Source organism: Orcinus orca, chromosome 1 (genome assembly GCF_937001465.1).
Source record: "Orcinus orca chromosome 1, mOrcOrc1.1, whole genome shotgun sequence".
Taxonomy (NCBI): Eukaryota; Metazoa; Chordata; class Mammalia; order Artiodactyla; family Delphinidae; genus Orcinus; species Orcinus orca.
The window spans coordinates 205367975-205381243 of record NC_064559.1 but is presented as its reverse complement, the minus strand read 5'-3'; the positions used below and the strand labels follow the sequence as shown (position 1 = coordinate 205381243).

The 13269-nt window shown below is 60.9% G+C and overlaps 2 protein-coding genes across 13 annotated transcripts in view; one reads left to right on the top strand and one right to left on the bottom strand.

Annotated features, from left to right (window-relative positions):
* Positions 1–10900, top strand: part of PIK3CD (phosphatidylinositol-4,5-bisphosphate 3-kinase catalytic subunit delta) — a 50813-nt gene extending 39913 nt beyond the window's left edge. For 4 of the 6 annotated variants that reach the window (XM_012534011.3, XM_033432873.2, XM_049712586.1 and 1 more), the window contains 16 exons: positions 224–313; positions 1324–1545; positions 2261–2357; positions 2461–2591; positions 3083–3382; positions 3474–3595; positions 3793–3936; positions 4112–4211; positions 4358–4536; positions 4631–4743; positions 4969–5047; positions 5592–5759; positions 6345–6468; positions 6666–6811; positions 6983–7115; positions 7766–10900. In XM_012534011.3, the coding sequence (XP_012389465.1) occupies positions 224–313; positions 1324–1545; positions 2261–2357; positions 2461–2591; positions 3083–3382; positions 3474–3595; positions 3793–3936; positions 4112–4211; positions 4358–4536; positions 4631–4743; positions 4969–5047; positions 5592–5759; positions 6345–6468; positions 6666–6811; positions 6983–7115; positions 7766–7903 (2286 nt within the window). In that variant the 3' untranslated portion in view covers positions 7904–10900. The remainder of the gene's footprint in view (positions 1–223; positions 314–1323; positions 1546–2260; positions 2358–2460; positions 2592–3082; positions 3383–3473; positions 3596–3792; positions 3937–4111; positions 4212–4357; positions 4537–4630; positions 4744–4968; positions 5048–5591; positions 5760–6344; positions 6469–6665; positions 6812–6982; positions 7116–7765) is intronic. The other 2 variants (XM_004272367.4, XM_033432874.2) reach the window with 2 other exon arrangements.
* Positions 9848–13269, bottom strand: part of CLSTN1 (calsyntenin 1) — a 523112-nt gene continuing 519690 nt past the window's right edge. For all 7 annotated transcript variants that reach the window (XM_049712594.1, XM_033432877.2, XM_049712600.1 and 4 more), the window contains 3 exons: positions 12215–12350; positions 11737–11921; positions 9848–11404 (listed from right to left, as the gene is read on the bottom strand). In XM_049712594.1, coding sequence (XP_049568551.1) covers positions 11207–11404; positions 11737–11921; positions 12215–12350 — 519 coding nt within the window. In that variant the 3' untranslated portion in view covers positions 9848–11206. The remainder of the gene's footprint in view (positions 11405–11736; positions 11922–12214; positions 12351–13269) is intronic.

Below are 13269 nucleotides of genomic sequence, written 5' to 3'. Positions count from 1 at the left end.
CAGAACTCCATGCCCTGCAGGGCTCGGGGGCGGAGGGGGGTGGTCTTGGGCCCCCTGGGGCGCCTGCACGGCAGGTTTTCTGGTAAAGGATGGCGTTGCGGGCAGGAATCTGCAACAGCCTTGCCGCCGCGGTGGCCACGCGCCCCGGCAGCGGCCGGGAGCGCAAGCCTCCCCTGAATTCCCCTGCTTTAACGCCCCCGCTTCTCCCCTCCACCCCGCCCAGCCCGCCTCGGTGTCCCTGTGGTCCCTGGAACAGCCTTTCTGCATCGAGCTGATCCAGGGCAGCAAAGTGAATGCCGATGAGCGGATGAAGGTAGGGGCTCCTGGGCCGGGAAGGGCCCGGGGAGTGCGTGTTTTTTGCACAAACACGGTGGCTGTGGCCTGGAGAGGTGGCGGAGGAAGAAGGAGGGGGGTGTCACACGAAAGCCACCTGACCACATTACCCAGCATCCCTGCCGGGGGTGGTGATGAGCTGCTTCAAAACAGGAAGGGGGGAGGGGAGCAGGCCAGCCGGCCAGAGAGGACAATTCAGAGAAACCGGGCCCAGCGAGTTCTGGGTATTGACTTTGGTGGAGGTAGTGGGGCCAGGCCCAGCCCAGGGATAGAGGAACCGCAGAGCCTGGGAGGTGACAGGCGCAGAAGGGGAGCCGCTCCAGCTGGGCCGGGGCCAAGGCCACGGCCACCTCTGGGTCGTTCACACGCCCACCTCCTCTGGCCTCAGGACGGCCCTGTGAGGTGCAGGTTTTCTTGTCCCATTTGCAGGACGGGGAAACCCGGGTCCAAGGAGGTCAGGGCTCTTTGGGGAGCACTTTTTGGTTGGGGTAATTTCACAAGCAGGGCAGGCGTGGGCTCCCATGGATGAATCCTGGAGGGCTGCATGGGCCAGCTTTCTGGCCGGGCCATGAGGAGGCAGGGCGAGATGTGCAGGCGGCATTAAGTCCTTCCCTGCCTACGGGCGCTCATGCCCCTTCTGAGCAGCGGGGGCAGCCTTGGGTGCTTAAGCTAGAAGGGCCCCTGGAGTTCCCGAGCCCTGATGGGGAAACTGAGGCCCAGAGCAGGGAGCCAACACGCCCCAGGGTCCCGCAGTCAGTGGGGAGCACAGCCCACGCCGCCCTCCCCTTCCCCCCAGGACCACACCTCCCCCTCAGGCAGCCAGCCCTCCCTTTTCCGGACCACCTTCAAGCACCTGGCGGGGGAGGGTTCAGACCCACGTGAAATGAGGACCTTTCAGGAGGAGATTCGAGGCTTAGGTGGGAGGGACACCCGGGCGGGAGAGGGAGTCTGCGCCTCTGCTGCCTGCCACCCGCACCGTGCCTTCCCCAGCTGGTGGTGCAGGCCGGCCTCTTCCACGGCAACGAGACGCTGTGCAAGACGGTGTCCAGCTCGGAGGTGAGCGTGTGCTCAGAGCCTGTGTGGAAGCAGCGGCTGGAGTTCGACATCAACATCTGTGACCTACCGCGCATGGCCCGCCTCTGCTTTGCGCTCTACGCCGTGATCGAGAAGGCCAAGAAGGCTCGCTCCACCAAGAAGAAGTCCAAGAAGGCGGTGGGTGGGGCCGGTCGGGAGGCACTCCGTGATGGGCCCAGTCCAGTCCCGCAGCCCGCCCCGGGGCCACTGCTCATCCCGTTCCCAGCATCTCAGCTGGCACGCAGCCTGGGGATGGGGTCCAGGAGGGCCTGTGAACCCCAGCCTCTCCACACCGCGCGTGCGCACACAACACACACACACACACACGCACGCACGCACGCACGCACGCGCACGCACGCTAGCCACCACCCCTGCCTGCCATGTGATGGTGCTGGGTTCCTGGGCTTATGAGCACAGTGACTCGGAATATCTGGGCCTGGGCCTTTGGTCCTTGTGGGAACCTGGAGGGAGCTCCCTGCCCTGGAAGGACAAATGCAGTGTCCTTGCAGGGGGCGGGGTGGCCTGAGTCAGCAGCCAGTTGGAGACAGAGTGGTGGTCGAGCACTGAGTCACTGGGCCCAGGATGTGACTGACCACCGAGCCACCCTGACTCACTCGTAGCTGAGCTGGGCCAGCTCCCTAGGGCCTATGTGGTTTGTTTGAAGCTTTCTCAAGAAGCCGAGAGTGGGATGCATCCGGGAGCAGAAGGGAGTCGAGGGGTGACTGACTCTGCCAGCTGCTTCACAGGGAGTCTGGGCAAGGGTGGGAAGCATGGTCTGGCTGGGCCCATCCTGCAGGTGAGCAAACGGAGGCTTTCTGGCGGCTGGCTGTGACCTGCCCGGTTTCTCTCCCAGGACTGCCCCATCGCCTGGGCCAACCTCATGCTGTTTGATTACAAGAACCAGCTCAAGACCGGCGAGCGCTGCCTCTACATGTGGCCCTCCGTCCCAGGTTGGCCCAGGCCAGGAGGGAGAGGCAGAGGCCAGGGGATTGGGGAGGTGGGTCCCACACGTGATGACATTCCCCTTGCAACTCCGTCTGTCCTTGTATCCAGACGAGAAAGGGGAGCTACTGAACCCCTGTGGGACCGTGCGGAGTAACCCCAACACTGAGAGCGCAGCCGCCCTGGTCATCTTTCTCCCTGAGGTGGCCCCCCACCCTGTATACTACCCTGCCCTGGACAAGGTCAGTGAGGGGGCCCTCGCCATTTGGGGTCCAGGACCCACCCTGCCCAGAAACCTCGAAGCTAAAGGTTAACTGTCCTGACCCTGCCTCTGGGGCTCCCCAGGACATGGTCCCTGCACCCCGTGAGTTGCCCAGGCTGGGAGCTGGGTGCCCACACACGCTTGGGGGCTTCCTTGACTCTCTGGAATCCTCATGTGTCCTAGAGCAGTGATTCTCAACCGGGGGCCGCTTTGCCCCCCAGGGGACTTTGGGCAATGTCCAAAGGCATTTTTGGTTGTCACAACTAGTGGGAGAGATGCGCCTGGCATCTCATGGGCGGAGGTCAGGGATGCTGCTAAACGCCCTGCAGCACGCGGGAGAGTCCCCACCACTGAGAGTCACTGGCACACAAAGTCAGCAGTGCCGAGGTGTTGACGCCCGCCCCGGGGGCCCCGCAGGCCAGGCTGGCCCAGGCCCCGGGGTTGCCGCTGACAGCAGGGTCGCTCTTGCAGATCCTAGAGCTGGGGCGGCATGGGGAGCACGGGCGCTTCACGGAGGAGGAGGTGAGCTGGGGGCTGTGGGCGGTGGGGCGTGGACCTGGCTGCAGCCCTCACCGCCCCCCCACCTCCACCTGTGCCCCTCAGCAGCTGCAGCTGCGGGAGATCCTGGAGCGCCGGGGGTCCGGGGAGCTATACGAGCACGAGAAGGACCTGGTGTGGAAGATGCGGCACGAGATCCAGGAGCACTTCCCCGAGGCGCTGGCCCGGTTGCTGCTGGTCACCAAGTGGAACAAGCACGAGGACGTGGCCCAGGTGGGCGGCAGGGCCGGGGCCGGGGGAGGGGGCAGAGTCTGGAGCCAGACCGCAGCCTGCGCCCCCTGCCCTGACCACCGGCACCCCCCAGATGCTCTACCTGCTGTGCTCCTGGCCCGAGCTGCCCGTCCTGAGCGCCCTGGAGCTGCTGGACTTCAGCTTCCCTGACCGCCACGTGGGCTCCTTTGCCATCAAGTCCCTGCGGAAACTGACGTGAGTCCCGCGGGCTTCCTCATCTTCAGAGGGCGGCTTTGCCCCAATGGCCCGGGTCTAGCCACTGGCTGGGGACCTCTCCTGGGGGCCTGCTCAGGTGAGGCTGGCCTCCCGCCCCTACCCTGCCCCCTCGCCAGCTGCAGACCCTCTCCCGAGCCGTGAAGCTCCCAGCCCCAGCCAGCCTCCCTTCTCTGCAGGGACGACGAGCTTTTCCAGTACCTGCTGCAGCTGGTGCAGGTGCTCAAGTACGAGTCCTACCTCGACTGCGAGCTGACCAAATTCCTGCTGGACCGGGCCCTGGCCAATCGCAAGATCGGCCACTTCCTCTTCTGGCACCTGCGGTAGCTGCACTCACCTGGAAGGCCACGGGGAGGAGGGGCCTCTTGCCTGCGGGCCTCGCGTCTCCGCCAGCCAGCCCAGCCAGGGTGTCCTCGGTGGCTGGGTCCTGCCGGTCTGGGAGGGGCTGTGTGGCCCCGCCTGGCGAGGCGAGGCTCAGCCCCTTCTTCCTCCCTCCAGCTCCGAGATGCACGTGCCCTCGGTGGCCCTGCGCTTCGGCCTCATCATGGAGGCCTACTGCAGGGGCAGCACCCATCACATGAAGGTCCTGATGAAGCAGGTGAGGCTCGGGGCCCCCGCACCCCTGCCTGGGCTCTGCTTTGGGGCAGAGTTGCCCCGACCCCTGTAGAACCGCGTGGGCCAGGCCGAGGCTCGGAGCCTGCCTCTCCCAGCCGGCCCACGCTGCCCTCCCATCCTCCTGGCCAGGGGGAGGCGCTGAGCAAGCTGAAAGCCCTGAACGACGTCGTCAAAGTGAGCTCCCAGAAGACCACCAAGCCCCAGACCAAGGAGCTGATGCACCTGTGCATGCGCCAGGAGACCTACCTGGAGGCCCTCTCCCACCTGCAGTCCCCGCTCGACCCCAGCACCCTGCTGGCCGAAGTCTGGTGAGCCCCAGGCCCCAGCCGGGGCCTCCCCACCTCCTCCCCTCCCCGCAGGCCCCGAGGAGGGCCCGCTGCTGACTGCTGTCTGGTCCGGCAGCGTGGAGCAGTGCACCTTCATGGACTCCAAGATGAAGCCCCTGTGGGTCCTGTACAGCAATGAGGAGGCGGGCAGCGATGGCACCGTGGGCATCATCTTTAAGAACGGGGACGGTGAGCAGGCTGGGCCCCGGGCAGGGACCCGCTGAGGCCTTGGCTTCCCCTCGCCCTGCCATGCTACCCTCGGCGGGGACACCTTGCAGTGGGGGCCAGGGGCAGATCTCCTGGAGGGCGAGCTGACGAAAACACAGAGTCTTGGGACTCCGGGGCCTGGGCATGGCTGGGATTGGAGAACCCACCAGAAACTCATGCCTTTCCTCCCCGGGGGCGGCTGCACAGACCTCCGCCAGGACATGCTGACCCTGCAGATGATCCAGCTGATGGACGTTCTGTGGAAGCAGGAGGGCTTGGACCTGAGGTTAGAGGCCCTCCCGTCATCCACTTGTGCCTGCACCAGGCTTAGGACCATACCCCGTCGGAGGGGTCCCCTGTCAAAGCTGACATTACCACCCCAGCTGGAAAAAAGACTGGCTCTTCTAAGAAGAGCAGGGACCAGTTTGAAACTTGGGGTCAGGGAGGCGATAGGGCCGCAGGATGAGGGTGGAGAAGGCCAGCCCTGGCCCTTTGCACTGTCTCCCTCCATTGGTCCCTTTGCCTCCAGCATCCCTGGCTTCCTGCCCCATCATCTTCCAAGACACCTGGATTTTTCTTTCTGAGCAAACATGAGTTCAGCCACGGTGCCGACTCTTCCTCTCTGCATCTTGGGTGCTGGTGTGGCCTCTCCAAGGAACCTTCCCTGGAGCCCTGGGAGTCAAGGGCTCGCCCCTAGTACCTGCCTCCTTTTTTCAGCAACTTGAGTAGCATCTCCTGCAGCCTTTTTGGGTTAAGCTCCTCGGGGTCAAGAAGCCCCTGGGACAGCCCTTGACCACTGTGTCCACCTGCCCCTCCTCCCACCTGGCTAGGATGACCCCTTACGGCTGCCTCTCCACCGGGGACCACACAGGCCTCATCGAGGTGGTGCTTCACTCAGACACCATCGCCAACATCCAGCTGAACAAGAGCAACATGGCGGCCACGGCTGCCTTCAACAAGGATGCTCTGCTCAACTGGCTCAAGTCCAAGAACCCTGGGTAGGTTTCAGGCCCAAGGGACAGATGCCCTCTCCTTCCCAAGAGGCAGACCTCGGGAATCAAAGGCAAGGAGGAGGGACCTTGACTGTCTCTGTGGCTTCTTGGCTCAGCTGAGGGCCATCCCATAGATGCTGTGGGGTGGGGGGGTGGGGGAGTGGGTCAGGTCTCTGTTCCCACATGTATCAGTTAGTTATTGCCGCATAACAACCAGCCCGAACTTAGGGGCCTAAACCACAAATCTGCAGCTTGAGCTGGCTCAGCTGAGTGGTTCTTCTGCTTTAATCACTCACACAACTGCTCTCACCTGGTAGTTTGACTGGGCCTGGAGGATTGCACGTCTGGGGCTTCTCTCCACGTGGCCTCACATTCTAGCCTCAGTTTCCTTCCATGACAGTAGGGGAGGTTCAGGAACTGCAAGGCGTCTTAAGGCCCAGGCTCTGGAAGGTGCCCAGCATCACTTCCTCCATGTTCTGTTGGTCCAAGCAAGTCACAAGGCCAGATTCAAGGGCAGGGGACATAGACACCACCTCTTGGTAGAAGAAGCTGCAAAATGGTGTGGCCGTGGTTTCCATCCCTGCCCCCCAGGGAGGCCCTGGATCGAGCCATTGAGGAGTTCACCCTCTCCTGCGCTGGCTACTGTGTGGCCACATACGTGCTGGGCATCGGCGATCGGCACAGCGACAACATCATGATCCGGGAGAACGGGCAGGTAGGGGTGGTGTGGGGCTGCCGTGAGCATGGTGCCTGCCGCCCGGTGCTGGCCCGCTGGCCGTTCTGCTCTGCACACGGCTGCTGGCAGAGCCCCCTATCCAAGCCCTTCCAGCTCCCTCTCCCTCCCCAGGCTCCTCTGGGTGAGGCACCCTCCTTCTTGACTCCTTTTGGGTCTTTGCTCTTCCCTCCCCTCAGCTGTTCCACATTGATTTCGGCCACTTTCTGGGGAATTTCAAGACCAAGTTTGGAATCAACCGTGAGCGAGTCCCGTTCATCCTCACCTATGACTTTGTGCACGTGATCCAGCAGGGGAAGACGAATAATAGTGAGAAATTTGAAAGGTGAGGGTGCCTCAGACCCCCGAGATGCCCCTTGGTGCCGGGGGCGGTCAGTCAGAGGACGCTGGGGCTTTGTGGGCACGGCTCCTTCCAGGATGAGGGCGGGCTGGCCGGCTGGCTGGGGTGCGGGGGGACGGGAGGACCCAGGGCCCGCTCCCTGACCTCCCACTACAGGTTCCGGGGCTACTGTGAAAGGGCCTACACCATCCTGCGGCGCCACGGGCTGCTCTTTCTCCACCTCTTTGCCCTCATGCGGGCGGCAGGCCTGCCTGAGCTCAGCTGCTCCAAAGACATCCAGTACCTCAAGGTAAACGCCAGGGCAGGGCCCCGCCAGGCAGGAGACCAGGGAGCCCCAGACTCCTCGAGGCACCACCCCCCCCAACCCCCGAGCGTGGTGGACCCACAGGGCCCTCCTGACTCGTGTGTGTTCACACCGGCCTGGGACCCGGGTCTGGCAGGAAGCCACCGGCTCTGGCCCACCCTCCCGTCCTCCGCAGGCTGCGGGCGTTTCCACTTGTACAAGAGGGTTCCCTCCATGGTTAAAAACTGTCTTTCCTTCCTGCGTCTTTTCAGTTTATGAGACGCTGGGGCGGGGACTGAGGTGGGGGGGCCATGGCCCCCGAGTTCCTGGGAAGAAGCTGCTCCCTCCCTTCTTCCTCTTGCCAGCTTCCAGTGGAGAAGGCCAAGCCGCCTGCCTTTGGGGCCAAGACCTCCGGGCTCAAGTTGGCATCTTATTTTGAGGATGGGGCGGGGCAGGGGCCGCCTTGGTTGGGGTCGGAACAAAGAGCTCTTCCTGGGGGAGGTGTTGGGTGGCGCCCTCCTGGCTCCCCTGGTGCAGTTCTCTTAGGAGGGAGCGTTACCTGCCCAGAGAGGGTGGAGGTGCAGGGAGACGGGGCTCCCTGCTGAGCAGGGCCCAGGCCCCTCCGTGGGACGCCCATTGCTTCCATCTTGCCTCAGGATTCTCTGGCATTGGGGAAGACGGAGGAGGAGGCTCTAAAGCACTTCCGGGTGAAGTTTAACGAAGCCCTCCGGGAGAGCTGGAAAACCAAAGTGAACTGGCTGGCCCACAACGTGTCCAAAGATAACAGGCAATAGCAGCCCGTCCAAGCCCTGGGCCTGGAGACAACCAAGCTGTCAGTCTTGGGAGCCGGGCACCCTCGGCCACCCTCCGGGACCTGAAAGGCTGGACGGCATCCTTGGGAAAGAACCTACACAACTGCCTTTTGTTTACACTGGTTATTTATTTATGACTTGAAATGTTTCGGGAACTAAACAGCCATACATGGAAATGTACCCTAATGTGGGGAGGGGCACCTCCTCCCACTTCCCCATCCAAGCCCTGGGCTTTGATGGGAAGACACTGTGAACCCGGCACCTCGAGGCCGCATCTCGCCGAGGATCTGTGACCTCAAGTCTTCCAGCTGGTGGGTCTGGAGCCGGCAGAGATGATTCTCCCGTCCGGGAGCTGCCTCCTCCCCAGGCTCCTGCCGTGCTACACCGGTCCTGGTGCCTGGCAGTGACCCGGTACCTGCTGTCCAGACAGGGCACCCACGCCTGTTCACCCCCTCCACCTGCGTGCCCTCCACTGACTGAGTTCTGGGCAGCCCCCAGAGGAGGCCTGGGTACCCTCTAGATTCAGGGATGATTGCTTTCCACTTTTTTTTTTTTTTTTTTTTTTGCGGTACGTGGGCCTCTTACTGTTATGGCCTCTCCCGTTGCGGAGCACAGGCTCCGGACGCGCAGGCTCAGCGGCCATGGCTCACGGGCCCAGCCGCTCCGCGGCATGTCAGATCCTCCCGGACCGGGGCACGAACCCGTGTCCCCTGCATTGGCAGGCAGACTCCCAACCACTGCACCACTAGGGAAGCCCTGCTTTCCACTTTTAAAGCGACTCCTGGGTACGGAAATTCATCTCTGCTGTAAAGTGATTTTGTTTGCGGGTGAGAAAAAAAATAGCCAGACTACTTTACTGAACCTCTACGGCTCGGGAGAGAGGCCCCAGCGCCCATCACATATAGTGCACGCTGGTCCTCGAGACACATTAAAAAGGTCTGAGCTTGATTTAGCTCATCCTGGTCATGGATCAAGACACAAGCAGGTGCGAGTACTTTGTGCAATTGTATGTAACCTCCCTCCTCCTAAAGCAGGTTTTAGGTCATGAAAGACCTGATCTCCTCTCCACAACGCTCACCTTTGAGAACCTGCTCCCAGTACCCAGGCAGCAGAAGCGTGAGAGTTAGGGGTGTGGTGGCATCTTTTCCTCTGACGGTACTTAGCTTGAAATGATTCAGGCTCAGCCTTAGGTGCGTCTGAGGAGCTCGAGAAATGCAGGTTCCCGGGCCTCCCTCAGCCTTCTGGAGCCAACTCTGGAGATGGGGCTAAGAACCTGGGCTTCTGGAAGCCCACAGGTGAGCTTCATGTATTAGCAGCTGACTCGGGACCCACAGGGGCGACACCACTTACCTCTCAAAAGGCTTTGCACGGCTCAGCAGAGCCAGAAGTAGCTGCCCTGTCAGCAGCCTGGTGCACGGCTTCCAGAAGAGTCCAGGTGCCAACTCTGTTTCTTGGTTCACGAGAGGTGGCCGAGAGGCACTGCCCATAGCAATCCATGCCACCCACAGAGCCCCACTGACCAGACTCTGGTTCCCAACTAAGTGCTGAATTCATCAGACCCATCCACCTGTTTGGAAATAGGAAAAGCCGAGTGTATGTCTACTTGTTATTTATTTGGACGAGTCTGTGCTTCGTGGTGTGGGCAGCACACTGCATATACACAGCAACAGCCGGTTGCGTGCATGGCCTGTGTGCCTGACGAGAAGAGTATTTTCTATTTTTTTTAAATCATTTGATGTTTCTGTATGGGAAAGGTGAGTTCAGCGTAACTGATGTAGGTTCAACAGTCTGAAACCTTGAAATGAGAGGTTAAAAAACAGATTAAAAGAAATAAAATCCTTGGTATGTTATGTTCTTGGCTCAGAAAGAAACAAGAGGATGCAGGATTAAGATGAAAACAAGACCAAAAACAAACCGCTCTCCCACTGGAGTTAGAACAGACTTTATTGTATGTATACACTTTCTGACCTATCATCAATATACACATCTGAAAAGTGATACCACGGCGGCTACAGACAGCGCGGAGGGTCCCGTCTACGCGTTAGCGTCTATCCATGGTCTAAACAGCGACGGTGACAGTACATGGAGGGGTGGCCACACACGACACAGGACAGCTGGCAGTGTCCTCGAAACTAGCAGTTATGATCACAGAACAGTGTTCAAAATTATTTTCCCCCAGTTTTAGAAATCTAAAAATTTACACGTAAATTAGAAACCACGTGCTGTAGGGGTTTTTGCTCCTGACTGCGGTTCTCTCCCTTCACCACCTACTGGGCATGGTTTCACCCCCCGGGGGCTCTGGGGAGGAGGGGCGCAGGTGCTCGGGGAATCGAGCACTGCCTTCAGGCCATTGGGCGTCATTTCCGCCAGGTTCTGAGTACGGATCCCCCAGGCCTGTTGCTGTCTCCAGACCAAGCGGTCAGAGGGTCTGCACCATCCACATGATCGAAACATACTCTCACCGGCAAGGAAACCTGCATCTATTCAGTATGGACCCCAAGGCTGCACCTGAGTCCAGGTTCCTGCATGAGGAAATGCCAGTCCTTGAAGAAGGGAGCAAACATGGCCAGGGACCCCAGCTCCCCACAGCCCTCAATGGGTAGAATCCCAAAGAAAAGACCTGGCCGTTTCCAGCCTCCAAAGAGGGGTCCCGGATCCGGTCCCCTCCTGCCGGGCAGCAGATCAATGTCTGTGCTCCTTTCTCCTCATCTTGGGGTGGGGTGGGGGGCGGGGTGGGATGGGCAGGGTCTCTGGTCCCTGCCCTCCCACGCTCAGTGTCTCCGCTCCACTTTGCATCCAGCCCCGGATTATGCTAGCACAAAAGACACGAGGAATCCCAATTTATTTACAAAATATTAAAAAGTCAGTTCATCATCTACATATTAACCCCATTCTGCCATTTTATACATGCACTAGTTTGGAAAAAATAAAAACTTTTTTTTTAAAAAAAAAAAAAGAAGAGGACTACCAGGTAGGAGTGAGCAACTCTAACCCTCTGTCAAGGAGTCCAGTCACTGCAGCTTTTCTGGAGTTGACATCAGCCACAGAGCGAGCGTCAGCTCCTCACATAACTTAAGAGCGAGCAGGGCGGACGAAGGGAGGGAGCAAGGGGGAGCCTATGGCCCTATACACCAAGCGTGGGCGGAGATCGGCGACGGGGAGGCTCTGCAGACCTACTGGCCAGGATGACTCTGTACATCGTGGACCCTTGGGGTGGGCACAGGGATGACAGCAAAGCCTCCTGAAGCAGGAAAGAAGGCGACGGCGGGCGGGCACGGCCGCGGCTCAGTAGCTGAGGGTGGAGTCGTCCCACTCCAGCTGCTGCTGCCGGCTCACAGTCTGCCGGTCGCCGGGCTCCACCCCCTCCTCCTCGCTGCTCTCCGACTCGGCGCTGGTGATGTCATCCTCCTCGTCCCCGGCGTCGCTCTCCTCCTCCTCCTCCTCCTCCTCCTCTTCCTCGCTGCTGTGCTGGTCCTCGTATGTCTGACAGAGAGACACGGCGACCAGGCGATGAATCCAGCCCCTCCCCCGCCCCAGCTGGTGACCCAGGGTTTGTCCACCGGCTGGAAGCCACATCCCACGACCCAGCAAGAGGGGCTGGACTAGGCTCCTCACCAAAGACGAAGGGAAGCACAGCTCCGGGCACCAGCCACAGCCGGACCGTGACCCTAAAGCAGGCCCCCGCAGGCCTCAGTTTGCCCACGCGGGGTCATGGTGCGGACCACGCAGAGCATGTGAGCTTGATGGTTAGCTGAGCTTCCCTGGGGCCCTGGCCTGCAGGGGTTCTCAGTCGGGGCGTCACCGCCCTCGCCTACCTCCATGGGGTTCACGGTGATGGTCAGGGCAGAGTCGTCCCAATCCATCTCGTTCTCTTTGCCGCTGTCCTGGTCCCGCATGGTCCTCTGGTGAGCAGCCCGGATCCGGAACACTCCCAGGATGATCATGAAAACCAGGAAGCTGACGCACACCACGATGACGACGGTTGCGGTGCTGGGGACGACTGCGGGGGAGAGGAGACAGGACGGCTGTGATGACGAGACCCGACCCGGCCCGCCGTGTGCCCTCGGCCTCCACTGCTTGCTCCGTCCACCCCCAGAGAACGGGAGGAGCTCCGAGAAAAGGCTCAGCACGGGTTCAAGTCTGGGTTCGGGCCCCCACCGCCCCGTCCATGCTCCGGTTTCCTCGTGTGACGTGGAATAACAGCCAGGCCGCTGGTGGCTGTTCTGAGCGGCGGTGGGGGAAGAGGGGGGCTGAGCTCACGGCAGGAGCCGGGGAGGGGCGTCCCAGGCCTACCTGCGAACGGGTGGGGGTTGGCCAGGTTGTGACCTGAGAGGTCAATGAAGGAGCGGTGCTCGGGGTGGACGAACTGCGGCTGCGCGGCCATGTGGCTGGCGTGCTCCACGGGGTTGGCCGTGTGGATGACGTTCACCTGCAGCGGAGACACAAGGGCAGCCTGAATGTGTCCGCGGATGGAGTGGACATGCACTTGACCAGCACCACCGAAGTGGGCCCTGGACCGGTGCTGGCGGGCAGAGAGAAGAACAGAAGCGGCCAGGGAGGCTGCTGTGACCACGTGACGCTGTCACACAGCCAAGAACATTCTGCTGTTGGAATAGCTCACTTTTATTGTATCTAATAAAATAATTCATCCACCACAGACTGGAGAAGACACAGCACCACCACTGGCCCTTCACCACGGGTGGTTCGAGAAGCCCGGGCACACCACATTGCCCCTCTTTTCCCAAAGCTACAGCCACGTGAAAGAGAGCACAAATCAGAGCCTTTATTTCCTTTCAAATCTGCTACCCTTCGGCTCAAAGAAAACACTCATGGGCTCTTCAGCCCTGGGAGTTTAATTCTGCTGCTACGGGGTCACAACGGAAGCGTTCAATTGCTGAGAGTAACTTTGGGTCCATTTCTCCAGGGCACAGAAGCTCCGACTGATACGAAAGGTGTCCCAGCAGGACGAGTGCCCTCTGGCCATTGCGGCCTAAGTCCCCACGACCACGTTCAGTGGAGAGCAGCCCTGCCGGTGCTGGCGGCAACCCTCGCCCTGCGCCAAGGATCTATTCACGGCAGGGCCAGCCATCTGCAACGAAGCCCCGGCTCCCCCGGTGAAAGCAGTGTCAAATCTCAAGAAACAACCTTGCCCCTCAGCCCGAGGCACAGACCGCCACTCGGTCCTGACCGCCTCCCTCCAGAGGCCCCTCTGACTCTCAGGCTAAGGCAGCCTGTGAAGGGGGGGCACCGTGCTGGGCCCCAGCCCACCCCGTGTATAACCTGTCCCCCCAAACCTCTGCAGGTCTAATGGGGAGCAGTCCCCCGGCTGGGAAAGGCAACCCACCCCA